Consider the following 15,132-nt stretch of genomic DNA (forward strand, 5'->3'; position numbering starts at 1 on the left):
ACTGCAATTTTGGAAAGTCAAATATAGACACAAAAGGTACAGTATTAGATCAATCTGAGCGAGGAACTGGTAGATGGTAATAGAACGTATTTAAAAAACAAACAAAAAAATATACCACTGGTGAAGTGAAACCTGACTTGTCTACCTGGACACTGAACATGCAGCTTGAATCATTGCCGGCGTTTTAACGGATCTCTAAGTCTAATCAGGATACTGAGTTTGTGTCAGGGTGGTTCTCAGAAACTGCTAGACCTTTAAATAGGCGTCTTCATTCCAGAGACGGTGATGATCTTTGCCTTATTCCCATGCTGATTCAAGATTTTCCCTTTGGCATGTTTTCATTTATGCTGAATTTATCTTCCACATCAATTCAGTTCAATTCAATTTATTTGTATAGTGTTTTTTTTAACAATTTCCCATTGTCTCAAAGCAGCTTTATAGAAGTATAGAAACAGAAGAGAGAGAAAAAATAAATAAATATATAATTAGAAGAAGAAGAAGAAGAAGAAAAAATATGAACGAATGTAAAAATATAAATGAATATATACAATTAAAGTTTAAAATTAATTTAAAAAATATTAACTTAAAATTTAAAATACTGTATATCTAGCCCTATCCCTAATGAGAAAGACAGAGGCGACTGCGGCAAGGAAAAACTCCCTGAGATGATATGAGCATCAGCAGAACATACACAAGAATTGTACTGAAATATAATGGATATACAGTATAATAAGTATAATCAATGCTGTGGTGGGTTTGAATTTTTATTTTTTTTTCTGTAATCTAAACTGGCCTGTAGAGCGGCAGCTGGATACAGAGCGTGTGTGTGTGTGTGTTTGTAGTAATGAATGTGTAACAGTCTGCTTCAGTGTCTCATGCAGACAGCATGGATTAATGCAGGGGGGTGTTTTAGGCTGAACTACTGCTGCAAAGACTCATGTGTGAGTATCAGGGAGTGAACTCTGCCTGGAAGTATGACTAGCGCTCAGACTCATACAGCTACTACGACACGTGGCGCAATACATCAGCATATTTTTAGGATCTCTCATAGTTGCCCTTTAACGCTGTGTGTGTGTGTGGGTGTTGCTTTGCCCACTTGTCTGTGCAGATAGGTTTTCCTAATCTATACAGAAAAAGCCTTTATATCCACTGATATGGTTCTGGAAGGAACGTTCAGTACATCTGATTCGAGGCTAATCCTTAGACATATTTATTGAAATGCTTACATAAATCTTAAGTAACTAAAAGGCATTGCACTGTTGATACCTCAGCAGCTCTTCTCCTAACTGCCGTCTTCTATCCAGGACATTAGGAATGCTTCATTGATCTGCAGTGCAACAGAGAGATCCAAAGTTTATCTAATCCGTTTTTTTCTGCAGATGCATGTTGTGATGTCAAATGTGACTACAGAATGCATAGTGTACATTTTTTTTGTATTTTTAGCCAGTAAAAATCCTTCCACAACTCCACCCCAGGTATCACTGCTGGTGGTTGCCCGTAGTGACAGTCGTCATGGCAGTGACAACAACATAATGCAGAAGGCGACTAATTGCTGATTGGTCATTGGGGAAACGTTATTTCCTGTGGGCTGGTGGGAAAAGGACAGCAAGGAGATGATCCCTGACACAAACCACACACAAACTATTTCATAGATCGATCAAACCGAGACAAATCCGATCCTGCTCTGCCGTTTCTCTCATGGCAGGAGTTATAAATCACTCGCCATAATCAAATCCAGTGCCTGACGTTGCAGGAGTGGAGATTATTTTAAAGCTGGGATTATTAACTTTCAGTATTTTTTTTTATACATCCGAATTATCGCTCCAACTATAATACAAGACTGAAAGTTTTGACATGTCCTCAATCGGTTGTGTATTTTATTTCTCTTGTTTCTGGGTTGACAATGTTCAAACCCATCCACCTCCACAAGATTTCACTGCTCCTGAAGCGTTTCTCTTTCTCTCTTTTGTTATCCTTTCTGTCTCTCATCTTCCTCCCTCTTATTTCACATCCCTCATCCGTTCTTTTCCTCCTGTGTGTCCTTAGGAAGCTCAGACCACTGTTATACATAATCCATTGGATGGGATTAAGGTATCACCCCCAACAAGCTTCTTTTTTTTTTTCTCACAACATCCCTTTTTTATTTAACCTTCTTGTGTTTATTTTCATGTGCATTTGATTTGTCTGAGCATTTGGGGTTTTGTAAAAGATGCTGCATCTCAGACTAGCATGAATAAAAATAGAGTATGATCATGTTATCCTTGAAATGGTGTTTTGTGACATTCACTGAGTTCTCGCATGCCTATTAGAGCCTGATTTAATCATTGTAGTTACTCAATATCTATAAGCATGTATGTTTCTGAGAAACTCTTGACTTGAAGCAGAGAGGACTGTCTTGACTGTACATAAGGTGTGTTAGATACGGAGATCAACAGTTGGCAGGGATAAGTATCATGGCGTCTCCTTGCTGAGAGTCTGTGTTCAGATCTGCTGTACCGTTTAAAGTGGCCATCTCGTGGTGATGTTTAGAAGTACACCGTTTTAACCTGCACCGAGATTCTCTTATGACATTCACAGGATGCTGTCTTTATTATTTTGCCACTTTAAACATGCCAGGAATTAGGTTAGGTTGTTATTTTTGTCCTGATTAATTAAAATATTTTAGTGACATCTGATTTTAGAACAGTTTTGAGAATGCATAAGGGTCTAGATAAAGACAGGACGCTGTAGAGCCGAGCCAGATGTACGGCATGCAGTTGTGTTGGCTTTCACAGCATACAGTTAACCGTCTGGTGTAGCGTTAATAATCAGACAAATCCTTCACGAATTTCTATTCATCTTCCACAAAAATGACCAACAGGTCAAACCTCTAAACCAATCAAATTCAGTTTTAATTATAACCCAATAACAAACAGACGTAAATAACTTATCGTGCTGCATCACAAAGATCCACTCTTTCACAAAATTGAGCCTTTGTGGAAGCTTAAATCAGGTTTTTTCATTTATTTAGTTTGAATATAAATGATTTTATACACTTCTGACATTTTATACAATTTAAAAAAAATGGATTCATGTCACATTTGGATGAGATGTCTAAGCAGATTTTTGGACACTAGAATCCTTTTCACCTGTCAAATTGAATTTAGGGGTCTTTTTTTTGTTTCATTATTCAGTTTTAAACACTTTGTGTTTAGTTTTAGTTGTGAACCTAAAAAAATAAATAATAATTATATTGAAACAGCTGGAGTGAAAACTGCTTGTTATCTAGTTCATTAAATAGGATTTGCCCTGCTGTGTAAATTAATTATCTGTATGTGCAAATACCAAACACTAAACATTAGCTTATTAATCCTCAAATAATGAGTTACTTGGTTTTGCAGAAATAATTAGAAAACTCATTCATTCAATTACATGTTTTAATTTTGGTTCCTAACATCATTTTGAGCAATAAACACCATAGGCTTTTCGCTGCTTGACTGATTTCAATACTCCATGCACTCGCAGAGAGATGTGCAGTTTATTGGGATGATAAAATGAAGGAAAAGAGGCAGCCACAGGATTATCTAATCATACCGTCCCAGATACTGACGGCTCAGCTGGCCTATTTACAGCAGCTTCTAGTGAATGTCCTTGATGATCATTGCAGCTCGGCCATGACAGGAGCTCCTTTCTTTTACTCTCATATGACCTCCACCTTCTCCCTGTTCTCCTGACATCAATGTCATTGCATTTTTCTCTTCCACACACTCTCTTTTCTTGTTCTGTCTTTCTCTTTTTCATACCTTTTTCCTCGTTCTCAACTTCTCCTGTAATTAAAGCCGAGGAAAGCTGAAAGGAGGCCAGTGAGTAGTTTAAGTCGCGCCGTCCTTTTACAGATCATTTTATTTCTCAAACAGGGTTATAAATGTCCATGGCTATGTTTACACACAAATATTGGCATCAGTCCTAATGAATTCATTGCTGAGCTGAACAGAAATCTTCATTTACAAGCATGTTACCTCATCTGTCAATCTGAATGCACAATTGATGCACATGGGTCAGCATAGATTGGACTAGCTTAGCTCATAAAGAGCATACAATCTCCTTGCTTGTGTTTACAACAAATCTTGGTGTTTTAAGCAAACCTACTCCAATATTAGTTGAATAGCTCTTTCTGTACAAGTCTTATGAATGTTTAACATGTCTTCTGTCTCCTGGCTGTATCACTGCTTTGCAGCTGTCGTGTTGGTCAGAGTATTTAAGCAATATAACAAACGCCAGAGTGCAGATTACTGAATATGAGCCAAATCACGTTCCTGAAATTTAGCGATTTAGGTGAATAGTCTTAGATTTGGAGTTTATTGTGCTTTTGTGCTGAGATGTACTGAAGTTTGAACTTATGCGGCTTTATGCTTAGTCTTACACTGTGACAGTATTTTCTTAGACAAGATCTCAACAATTAAGCCACACTTCCAGCAGCAGCGGTAAGCGATACAGCACCAGAGCAACACACAACATTTGAATAGAGAGTTTCTCAGTTTATGCAAATGGGGTATGAAGTGTCAGAAAGGCAGACGGTAAGGATCCCACGGTGTGAGCTGTTTCCTGAAACAAGTTTAGTTTAGTTATGTAATGTTATGTAGATATGTAGCCGCTCAGAGATTACCGTACATACAGTTTCTGATATTTAACTTCAGATCCACACGCATGCCGTGAACCAAACTGCACGTGACGAGAGCTGCTTAGAGATAATTAGCATACCTGATTTATCCATAAGAACGGATAAGTGCATGAATAACGTACATTATTTTGGGCAGCAGCCGGTCACATGGCAGCAGCCAATGGATACCATTAAAAATGATGCAGGTGGAGAACTGACACCATGATGCTGCAGTCTGTCTACCTCAAAGTTTAATGCTTTGTGTATTCTGACATGCTTTTCTACTTAACATGGTAGTAAACGTGTTATTATTCTAGTCCTCTGTTCCCTCTCATCCACGAGGCATTTCCACCTGCACAGCTAACGCTTACTGGAAGGTTTCACACCATGCTGTGTAAATTCTAGAGACGGTTGTGTGTGAAAATCCCAAGAAATCAGCAACAGTCAAAGTCACTAAGCGTATATATATTTATTGAAACAATTGTGTACTTTTAAATGACATTAACTGATTGAATGAATCCTGCAGCAAGTGTTTAGGAAACTTTATTTCGTTAAAAAAAAAGTCAGATGAATAAAAGTAACTGTCTTAAAAAAAGTCAAACAGTGAAACTTCCAAGTTATAGGCCACTGGCTTAGTCTCTCTATCTCTCTCACTCTCTCCCTCTCTCTCTCTCTCTCTCTCTCTCTCTCTCTCACACTCACACGCGCACACACACACACACACACACACACACACTTTTTTCACTCTCTTTCTTTTTCTTAGTCTTTCTCTCTCACACTTTTCTGTCTCTCTCATTTCTCTCTCATTTCTCTCTCTTTCTCTCTCTCTCATTTCTCTCTCTCTCCCATTCACACTTCTCTCCTTCTCTCTCGTTCTCTCTCTCTCTTTCACTCACACACACACTTTCTCTCTCTCTCTCTCTCTCTCTCTCTCTCTCTCTCTCTCTCTCTCTTTCTCTCTCTCTTTCTCTGTGTCTTTTTTTTAAAGCATACCCTATTTGCAACATGAAAAATAGTGTTGATGCCTCCAGAGTCATATTCTCTTTATAGTGTGTTTGTTTAACGTGTGTGTGTGTGTGTGTGGATATATAACAAGCATGTTGCAATTGTTCTAATGAGGTTTGCCACGCATCAGCGGACACTTAATTGTATGTAATCCCTGGAGGTTTGTTCTTGGGATGTTAATTTAGGATACACGTGTTTTGCTGTTTGAGTGCACGTAGGATTATGTCACCCTCTCACCTCGCTGAAATAAATACCTGAGTTTCTTTTTTAACAGTTTTTTTTCTTTTTTGCCCCAGGAATCGTCTGACAGCAGCAGTGCCACAGTGGAGGATGAAGACATGAAAGGTGAGAGTAGGAAGGAGCTTACAAAGGAAAACAGTGCTATACTTTAACATGAAATACTGTGTGTATGTGTGTGTGTGTGTTTGTGTGTGTGACAGAGAGGGAGAGGGAGAGAGAGAGAGAGAGAGAGTGAGGTTAAAAGCTGTCTTGTAAAACATTTAATCATGAAACTCAATCCTTTGTGGTGCATGCAAAAGAAACTGTACAGTATAAGGTGTGTGTGTGTGTGTGTGTGTGTGTGTGTGTGTGTGTGTGTGTGTGTGTGTGTGTGTGTGTGTGTGTGTGTGTGTGTGTGTGTGTGTGTGTGTGTGTGTGTGTGTGTGAGAGAGAGAGAGAGAGAGAGAGAGAGATTGATTAAGAGATGTAAGGATCCATGTCCCATGTTGAGATTAGTGTGGATAAGTCACTGGTGTCAGGAGCAGCTGTCGTTGTGTTGAAGTGCTGTTTTTAATGCTTATTATTCATGTAGATGATAAGGATTTGTTGTGAATATCTTTAGTGAATGATTATCTGTGATATTTTATAAGTTTGCTTGTAAATAATCGTTCATAATGTTGGTGCTGTCAATATTTGATCATTATAGAAGCTAAGGTGACACTCGATTGTACCGCATCGTTCTCGAGTCTCTACAGAGCTGTCCGATTCATTTAGCAATGCATTTAAGTGCTTCATTTTGTGCTTTCATTACTTAAGACTTACAATTTACAGTTCTCTTGAATATTAATAAAGCATTTTTTAATCAACAAAGACATATTACATGAGGTTATGTCATTATTCTAATATAAACATTTATTGTTTCAGATCATTTTTTTTTGTTTTTTTTTTAGCCCCCAATTTTAACCCCCCAACACATCTACATAGGCTGCATAATGCTGTGTATCAGCGTGACTCAAATAACTGACGTATTAAAACCTGTATCCAATGACATAATGTTCGTTTAGACAGAACAGTGTAAGAAATGCAATTTTGGCTAGACTTGCTCTTTTATTGTGGGTGAGAATATATATTTGAAAACTGATCTAAATGTTTATTCTATCTTAAGAGATAGATCATTTTATTTTATTTGTATATAGCTGTACGTATATAAGTTTATAGCATCACATGCAAGATACTTGTATTCTTATACATTCAGTTTAATAGCATTAACTGTACACGTGCTCATTCAAGCAAGTATTCCGCCAATTATCCAATCAGCTGAAGATTAGAAAAAGACCAGCGTCCTTGAGCTGCTCAGGTTCGTTGAGCCTGCGCTCACTATAGCAGATTTCTCCGTGTGGTCTTCAGCTGTGGTAATCCATCCATCTCAAGACCGATGTGTTGTCTGAGATGTTTTTCGTCTCAAAGCGGTTATAAAGAGTGTGTCGTTTGAGTTAACATCGCCTTCCTGTGAGCTTGAACCGTATTTTGCCGTCCTCCTCTGATCTCTTGCATCAGCTAGGTGTTTCTGCTGCTCACTGGATGTTCTTTGTTTTTTGTAATATTATATGTAAACTCTAGCGACAAAATGCATTTCGGATTAGCAGGATAAGTACTCAAGCCAGTCCATCTAGCACCAACAAAGTCACCGAGATCATATTTTCCCCAGTCTGATGTTTGGTGTGAATTGAAGCTCTTGACTCGCGTCTGCATGATTTTCTACAACGTTCTGCTGCCACGTGATTGGCTGATTGGATAATTAGATGATTGAGCAGGTGTACAGGTGTTTCTATTAAACTGGCTGGTGAGTGTATTTGTTGCTTATATTTTCATGTGGTTGCATAAAAATTGTACATGCATATCCACTTTTGTTATTGCCTATAGTTTCTAAACCCCATGATGTCTGACAGAACTGGTTGTCGCTTCATTATATTATTCTCATTATATACAGTTAAATCCATTACAGTATGTTTTCTTTCTGATCTCTCTCACTGAGTGCTTCACATTTCCATCTCTGGTGGATCTTTACAGTAGGTGACTCCACCACTGGTCCAGCGTGTCCATAATCTGTCTATTTATACTCTCATTTCTCTGTGTTGCTGGTGGGGTGGGCCACAGGAAAGAGTGTTGATAACAGCTCAGGTCAAACGCAGTCAAACCTCAGCTCCCAGGCAGACCACACAGTTCAGGGTCCTGCCCCTCCTGTCTTCTGTGAGTGACACAGTGTCTACTATGAACCCTGATTCTTTTATCCTAATTCGACTTCCTCATTTTCCCTTTGCTAATCTGTCACCCTGTGTGTCTGTGTGTGTGTGTGTGTTCATATCACTTTAAGTGATCATATGATTGTGGCTGATTAAAAATTGTAGATACTTAACTTTAACCTTTACTAAATTAATCTTTCTTTCTGGAATAATAATAATAATAATAATAATAATAATAATAATAATAATAATAATAATAATGATAATAAAAGTGCAAAAAATCAGCATGTTGAGAAGTTGTTTTTTTAATTGCATTTTAGTTTTTTTTTTTTATTGCATTTAGATCTAAATAGTCATGTTTTGTCTGAAAATGAAACATCTTGCGTTCAAAACTTTGTACTTTAGAGGATCGCAAAAAACAGTACGCAAAACTAATTACTTCAGAAGAGAATTTTAAAATTAAACACTAACCGTAATAGTAAACTGCTCGACGTTTATTTTGTGATTTGAGACACAATAATTGTTTAATCGGTAAAGGACACAGTGTCACATGGTACCGTACTGCCCTCGCTTTTTCTGTTGGTATAACACGTCGTGAATCATAGCAATAATTTCAGAAGATAAGCGAAGTTCCAAATGACTACATGATGCATGCCACAGCCATCGTGTGTACATGTCTTTGTATTCAACAGCAAGTATAATACAAGCTTTTTCAGGCTCAGTTTTCACATCGGCGTGCACTGCAATATTTATATTGCAAGGATCATAGGGGTGTTTTCCAGACCAACAAAGACAGAAACCGTTTGATCAGCACTCAAGTGTGTATGCGGGTTAAGGCATACTGTTTTCATCTTTCCACTGCTCTGTCAATGTCTGTGTCCTTCATCCCTCACATTGACTCCTCTCTCTTTCTCTCTGATTTTTGCCTCCACCCCAATTCTCTCGTTTCTCGGCCCTCCCAGCCTCCACCAAGCTCTCGGACCTGCTGGGTGTGGTTCGCAAGGGCTCAGGCCCTGTGGCTGATGGTGAGGGGAGCACCAGTACCCCCTCCCCCACCCCCCAAACCCCCAACATTCCCATGCAGAGTAAGTATAAGGATGGCGTTATACTTGACATGTAACTATATGTGTGTGTGCGCACATGGTTGCTTCGCAGCCGGTAGTGTTCGGTACAGAGAGTCAAGGACTAACAACGCTTACCTGTGGGATTTCATGCTATTAAACTCTATCGATTTGGGCAAGGTTATTTGGTGCCATTGAGTCTGCTGCTGCAATCATGCCTCATCCTATGAGTGTGGACAACATGGTCCTGCTGCTGAGTTACCCTGAAGCCATAATTTGACCAAACCGGAAATCTGAAATTGTTTTGTTTGCTCTATATTTAAGTTTTCCCTTTCGACCACGTTGTCCACCATATAAACAGTATACAGTCACGTTTATTGTATATATGGTGCAAAGCAGCACGTATTGCTGCCATCATACGATCATATATCTTGGTATTAATTCATCATGTATAGCACTCATTTCTGAGGTCACCCAACCAATGCACCAAACAATCATGAGATAAATGAAACCACCATGTTGCGTACACATATGCATAGTTAACATGATGTATAATGGCAAGTTAAGAGAGACCAAAATACAGAGCTAGGCACGCTGACAATTTTTCCCTCATGTTATGATTTAATGCCCATTCCATAGCAAGCTATTAAGCTTTTAGAAATTGTAACCTGAGCTCTGAATACCCTTTTTCTGCTGTTTTAGTTTTTTCATGTTGCATCTAATTCCTTGTTGCCTAGTCCATTGTCATTCTTTCCTTTCATCATTTCTTTCTCTTCCATCCAATCTCTTGTTCTTCCAAACATTTGCTTTGTTGCCGAACCGTGCAGTGTCGCGCCTGACAGATCTGGTGAGCAGCGTGCGCAAGAGTTCAGTCCCCCAGGCAGATGCTGACTCAGCTACACCCAGTCGACCACACAGTGCCCCGAACTCTGCTCCTGCTCCAAACTCTATTACTGCCCCGTCCCAATCCTCCCAATCCTCCCCTCCTCCCCCACAGTCCTCCTCCAGTCCCCTGCCTGCACTACACTGTGAGTACTTTACATAGCGAGTTACATGCCGTTGTTTGTTGTGAGGCTGCCTGTAATGCTAACAGACTAACATGCGCCTGACGTGGTTGACTGATTTCTCGAGGATGCCGGAGAAAATGCGTTGTTCTGAGATATCAGGGATCTGTGACCATTAGAGTTGCAAGTGTGTGACTGGGAAAGCTGGTGTGTTGAAGCATCATGGTTGGCGTGTTGGTGCTTACAGGATCCATGCATTATGGTGTATGTTCTGAAAGGTGATTCATGATTAGTCTGAAACTCATTGTGTGGCTTTGTGTGTGTGTGTGAGAGAGAGTGTTAGAGAGTGTTAGAGAGTGTTAGAGAGTGTTAGAGAGTGTTAGAGAGTGTTAGAGAGTGTGAGAGAGTGTGAGAGAGTGTGAGAGAGTGTGAGAGAGTATGTGAGAGAGAGTGAAAAAAGGGAATGTGTTTCTTGATATTCCTTGCCTGTTTTCTTTGACAGCCCGCAAACAGGAGATTATTAAAATCACTGAACAGCTCATTGAGGCCATTAACAATGGAGACTTTGAAGCTTATGCGTAAGTCACTAAATAATTGTTTAGAACTGTGAGTCTGTGATATCCATTTCCTGCAGTGTTATGGGGACTGAATGAGTGCATCTTTTATTTCTTTTTGTTTTCATCAGTAAAATCTGTGATCCTGGTTTGACCTCATTTGAACCAGAGGCTCTGGGGAACCTGGTGGAAGGCATGGACTTCCACAGATTCTACTTTGATAACTGTGAGTGTGAGAAACTCCATAATAAAAACTCCTTGAAATGGGATTTTCTCTGTCTGGGTTTCCTCTGTTTTCGACATCTTATGAACTACCTCAAGAAGACGGCTTTTGCAGCTTTGTTTCTTCTCTCAGATCATTTATAGCGTTTGAAATGTATTTTTTAACAAAAAGCTATATTTACTGTATTTCCATCCCTAACTCCAGCCAGTTAGTCCTTTCTACAATCAAGACAAGTCATAAATAATGTACACCTTAAAATAATCTGTAATACAGTCATTTCGAATTGAAACTTTTTATGGAATTTGTCTCATTCAGTATTGTCTAAGAACAGCAAGCCCATCCACACCACCATCCTGAACCCTCACGTGCATCTGATTGGTGAAGACGCTGCCTGCATAGCGTACATCCGCCTGACGCAGTACGTGGACGGGCAGGGCCGGCCGCGCAGCAGTCAGTCCGAGGAGACAAGGGTGTGGCATCGCCGGGACTCCAAGTGGCAAAATGTCCATTTCCACTGCTCGGGAGCTCCTGCTGCTCCACTGCAGTGAAGGTGAGTGTTAAACACTGTTAAACTCATCTCCACTGAAAATGTTCTGGTGCTGGTGCAGCTTCAGAGAAATACCCTCCAAGATGTCCCTAGGATCCAGCCATTATTACACTGGTTTATATAGAGTAACGCTTTGTTATTGGATAAAGCCGACCTAGCTTTATAATGTTACAGGTACTAAGCTGCAATTGGTCACTTGTTTATAAAGTGTCACTGCATTTTGTACATGTGTTTGTTTGCAGGGACAGTTTGTAGTTGCCATGTGTGAGAAAAGCATCCAGCCAGAGAGGGAGAGAGAAAGGAAGGGAGAGGGAGGAAGGAGAGGTAGTCCAGTGTCAGTGCCTGACCCTTCCACGCTGGGCTCCGACCTTCACCTGTCAATCACGTCTCTGTGCAGTGTCCACCCCGCCCACTCCCTTGTTCCCCCTCCCACTGTGTTGCCACACCATGCTGTGTGTTAATGAGCTGAGTGAAGTGATCTCTGACTGTCCGTGAAGTGTCACGCCGTGTCAGTGTGAATGACGAGCCTGCGTGTTCACCCATTTTTAATATTATAATTCATATTAAACATTGGTATTATTACTGTCGTTTATTAATATGATTACTACACAGAAGCAATCGTGTGTAATTTGTACAGTTCATTTTCTGAATGCTAGTGGTTTCTGAGTTAAGCCCTTTTTTTTTTATAGATAGCATGGCACTCGGTGTATCCACGGTGGTTGTTTCTATAGTAACAGAAGCGGCGAGTTGAAGCACAGTGTTTGGTGTGGGATGATTCAAGTTTGACTGTGCGTGTGTGTGTGTGTGTGTGTGTGTGTGTGTGTGTAGGGCCAGAGCTAAACAGAGTGATACACAGCGATGTATTTGGGGTCTTCCAGTCTTTCATTGTGCTCGTTGTGTAAAGAGCGCGTCCTGAATAAAGCTCATTCGCCTTTTTGTGACTTTCGGCGGATCAATTTTATCAAACTTACCAGCGACCGCGCAGGACCTAATATCAAGTATCACTAAATAATATCACTAAAGTATTTCTGTGCTCACTTCTAGTCATATACTTCAAACTGAAACTGACTGCGGTACCAGTTGAATCATGTTAAAGCAGCCCATCAAACATTTCTCCATATTCAGCTGAGCCGTTTAGTGAACTGTATTAAAGACTGTGTGTGTGTGTGTGTGTGTACATCAGTAGCATGCCAGCTCAACTCACATTATAAGCCATAATCCAGCAAAAGGTGCTACATATCACTCTAGCCTGCATTTACCTACATGCCCAGGTCTTGTCCAAACAGCACATACATTTAGCATTTAGCAGATGCCCTTCTCCAGAGCGACACATTTTACACAACTGAGCAATTGAGTGTTAAGAGCCTTGCTCAGGGGCCCAGCAGTGGCAGCTTGGTGGACGTGGGAATCGATCTCACAACCTTCCAATTGGTAGTTCAGCAGCTTAACCACTAGGCTACCACATCCCTGGGTACCTTGTATCAGCTAAAAACTGATGCATGGCTTAACCACTGGTTTATTAAGGCTTATTAAGTGATGAAGGATGTAGCAAAACCCCTTGAGGCTGTGAGTAAAGATCTGAACTTTCATTTGACAGAACTACAGGCTGAGTTGTGTTTTTTTTCCTGTTTTTTTTTTTTCTTTCTTTTGTGATTTAATATCATTTATAATTTTGTCACAAGGGATGGCGGTGATCCAGTTGTGTTTAAGTATATATCATAAGGTTGATGTTAAACATGAGATAAAAAAAATATATAGCTCTATATACAAATATAAATATATATATATAAAACGTTTTGATGGATTGCGTTTGTACTTGAAAGCAAGTTGCTATGCTGGAAGAGGAGGGATGATCTGAGGATAGGCTGCATATGAGGTATTGTTAAGCGACAAACTTATCAAAGAGATGTCAGGGAAATTTTTGTAATATGAGGATTTTGCAAGTTCAAATCTCTTTACATGAAGTGTACTTAAGACATAACATATATCATGTCCAGAAGAGTTGGGCTATACGTTGGTTGGTTGGCGTTTGAGCTGCAGATGAGCGTTAGAGAAGCCAATTAATCAGCGGAATGATGGAAGCTTCTGTCCTTGAAACGAGGCTGTTATTCATCGTTTGTGTCCTCAGGTTGTATTTATTTATTTATGTATTTATTTATTTAAGTAGCTCTCTTATCTCACTTTTTTTTGTCATTTTTAACTTCTGTCCTTTGTACAGCTTTTTTTTTTTCACTCACGACCTCATTTTATTTTCATCGTGTAGTGAATATTATCACTGAGCTTTACAGCTTTGATGGGCACTTTTTTTTCCCCAAAGCCCCTTTTAGAGATCATACAGTGAATCGTTTAAAAGCGGTCCTATTTATGAACTGGAGCGACCCCAGAAGGCAATCAAGCTGGGTATCTGTTTTAACTCTAGCGCTGTGCTTGGAGCCAGGTGTATTTCCGAGCTATTTATGTCCCACTCTGGATGGTCTCTTCATCTTGTCTCTTGTCTTGACACAAAGTGATATGAGACTAGTACATATGTTTATATGTGTGCTATAAAAAGTTCCCTCCACCAGTTCACTCCTTGAATATTTAAAAAAAAAAAAAATGAAAAAAAAAAATAATAATAATAACAAAACAGCATGTAAAATGTACTAATGTTCTTCTTCGTGTGTTTACCATTGAAAATAATCATGTAAAATAAGTGATATACATTATTACTATTAAAAAGGACACACAGTATTAAAGCGGCAGTTTACTAGAGTTTTAGCCGGACTTTCTTTGCATGACAATTCACTCAAACAAGAAGTTTGGTGTTCCTTCTTTTTCTTTTTTCTTTTTTTTCTTTTGTTATTTTCATTTTCTATTGAATGCTGGTTAACTAAACCTTTCTCTTATCTATTTTCCAAGCTTTGTAAGTGCATAAAAATATTTTTGTCTTTGAATGAAGATTATGTAAACGAAAGGTGGAAAAACACTGATGAGATTGAGATTATAAAAATTGGTGATAATATTTCAAGGCATGCTTTTATATTCAAGCTCCTAGTTGTCAGTGCAGGTGACCGACGCGGCTGAACGAACGGGAAGAGAACTGAGGATCGGGTTTGAGTTCCTAACGAATAACCGAGCTACTCTGTTGAATAGACGCTGAATTTAATTCTAGTGGTTGCACTTAATACACTTAGACCTGTGGAGTGAAATCCCAGCTGCTCTTATTCGTCAGGGAAGTCGAGATGTAGACGTACTCGCTTTCGAGTCGCTCGGTCGTAGTAGTGATATCAACCTGCACTGACAACACAATCACTCGACTCGGTTGTTTCAGTACCGTATTGTTTCACTCTTTTCCTAATTCCCTGTTGTTCTTCCGTTTCACCTAGTTGCTCTGAAGACTTCACGGTAGCCCCTCGTCACTTTTGGGTTCCTGTATAAGATATTAAACTCTTTTATTTCTCGGATTATTCTTACTCTTATTGTTGCTCTGTTCTACAAACTTGCTATGTGTTACTTGACTTAAGGAAATGTGTTCAAGTGTTCTAAATAAAAACGAAGATTTAAATACTGAAGGATTCTGTGGATGTTTCATGTTTATTATTATTATTATTATTATTATCAGACTTGACTGAATCATGTGTGTAATGAATAACAATTT

The 15,132-nt window shown here is 39.3% G+C and overlaps 1 protein-coding gene across 16 annotated transcripts in view; it reads left to right on the plus strand.

Moving 5' to 3' along the window:
- The window catches only part of camk2b1 (calcium/calmodulin-dependent protein kinase (CaM kinase) II beta 1), a 58,654-nt gene extending 43,608 nt beyond the window's left edge, over window positions 1-15,046 (plus strand). For 4 of the 16 annotated variants that reach the window (XM_060884299.1, XM_060884301.1, XM_060884302.1 and 1 more), the window contains 7 exons: window positions 5,941-5,989; window positions 9,069-9,191; window positions 9,995-10,195; window positions 10,674-10,749; window positions 10,857-10,951; window positions 11,264-11,498; window positions 11,738-15,046. In XM_060884299.1, the coding sequence (XP_060740282.1) occupies window positions 5,941-5,989; window positions 9,069-9,191; window positions 9,995-10,195; window positions 10,674-10,749; window positions 10,857-10,951; window positions 11,264-11,496 (777 nt within the window). In that variant the 3' untranslated portion in view covers window positions 11,497-11,498; window positions 11,738-15,046. Of the gene's footprint in view, window positions 1-2,046; window positions 2,092-5,940; window positions 5,990-8,020; window positions 8,114-9,068; window positions 9,192-9,994; window positions 10,196-10,673; window positions 10,750-10,856; window positions 10,952-11,263; window positions 11,499-11,737 lie in introns of all 16 variants that reach the window. The other 12 variants (XM_060884303.1, XM_060884304.1, XM_060884311.1 and 9 more) reach the window with 4 other exon arrangements.
- The last annotated feature ends 86 nt before the right edge of the window (window positions 15,047-15,132 follow it).

The sequence above is a fragment of the Tachysurus vachellii genome, chromosome 12 (genome assembly GCF_030014155.1).
Source record: "Tachysurus vachellii isolate PV-2020 chromosome 12, HZAU_Pvac_v1, whole genome shotgun sequence".
Taxonomy (NCBI): domain Eukaryota; kingdom Metazoa; phylum Chordata; class Actinopteri; order Siluriformes; family Bagridae; genus Tachysurus; species Tachysurus vachellii.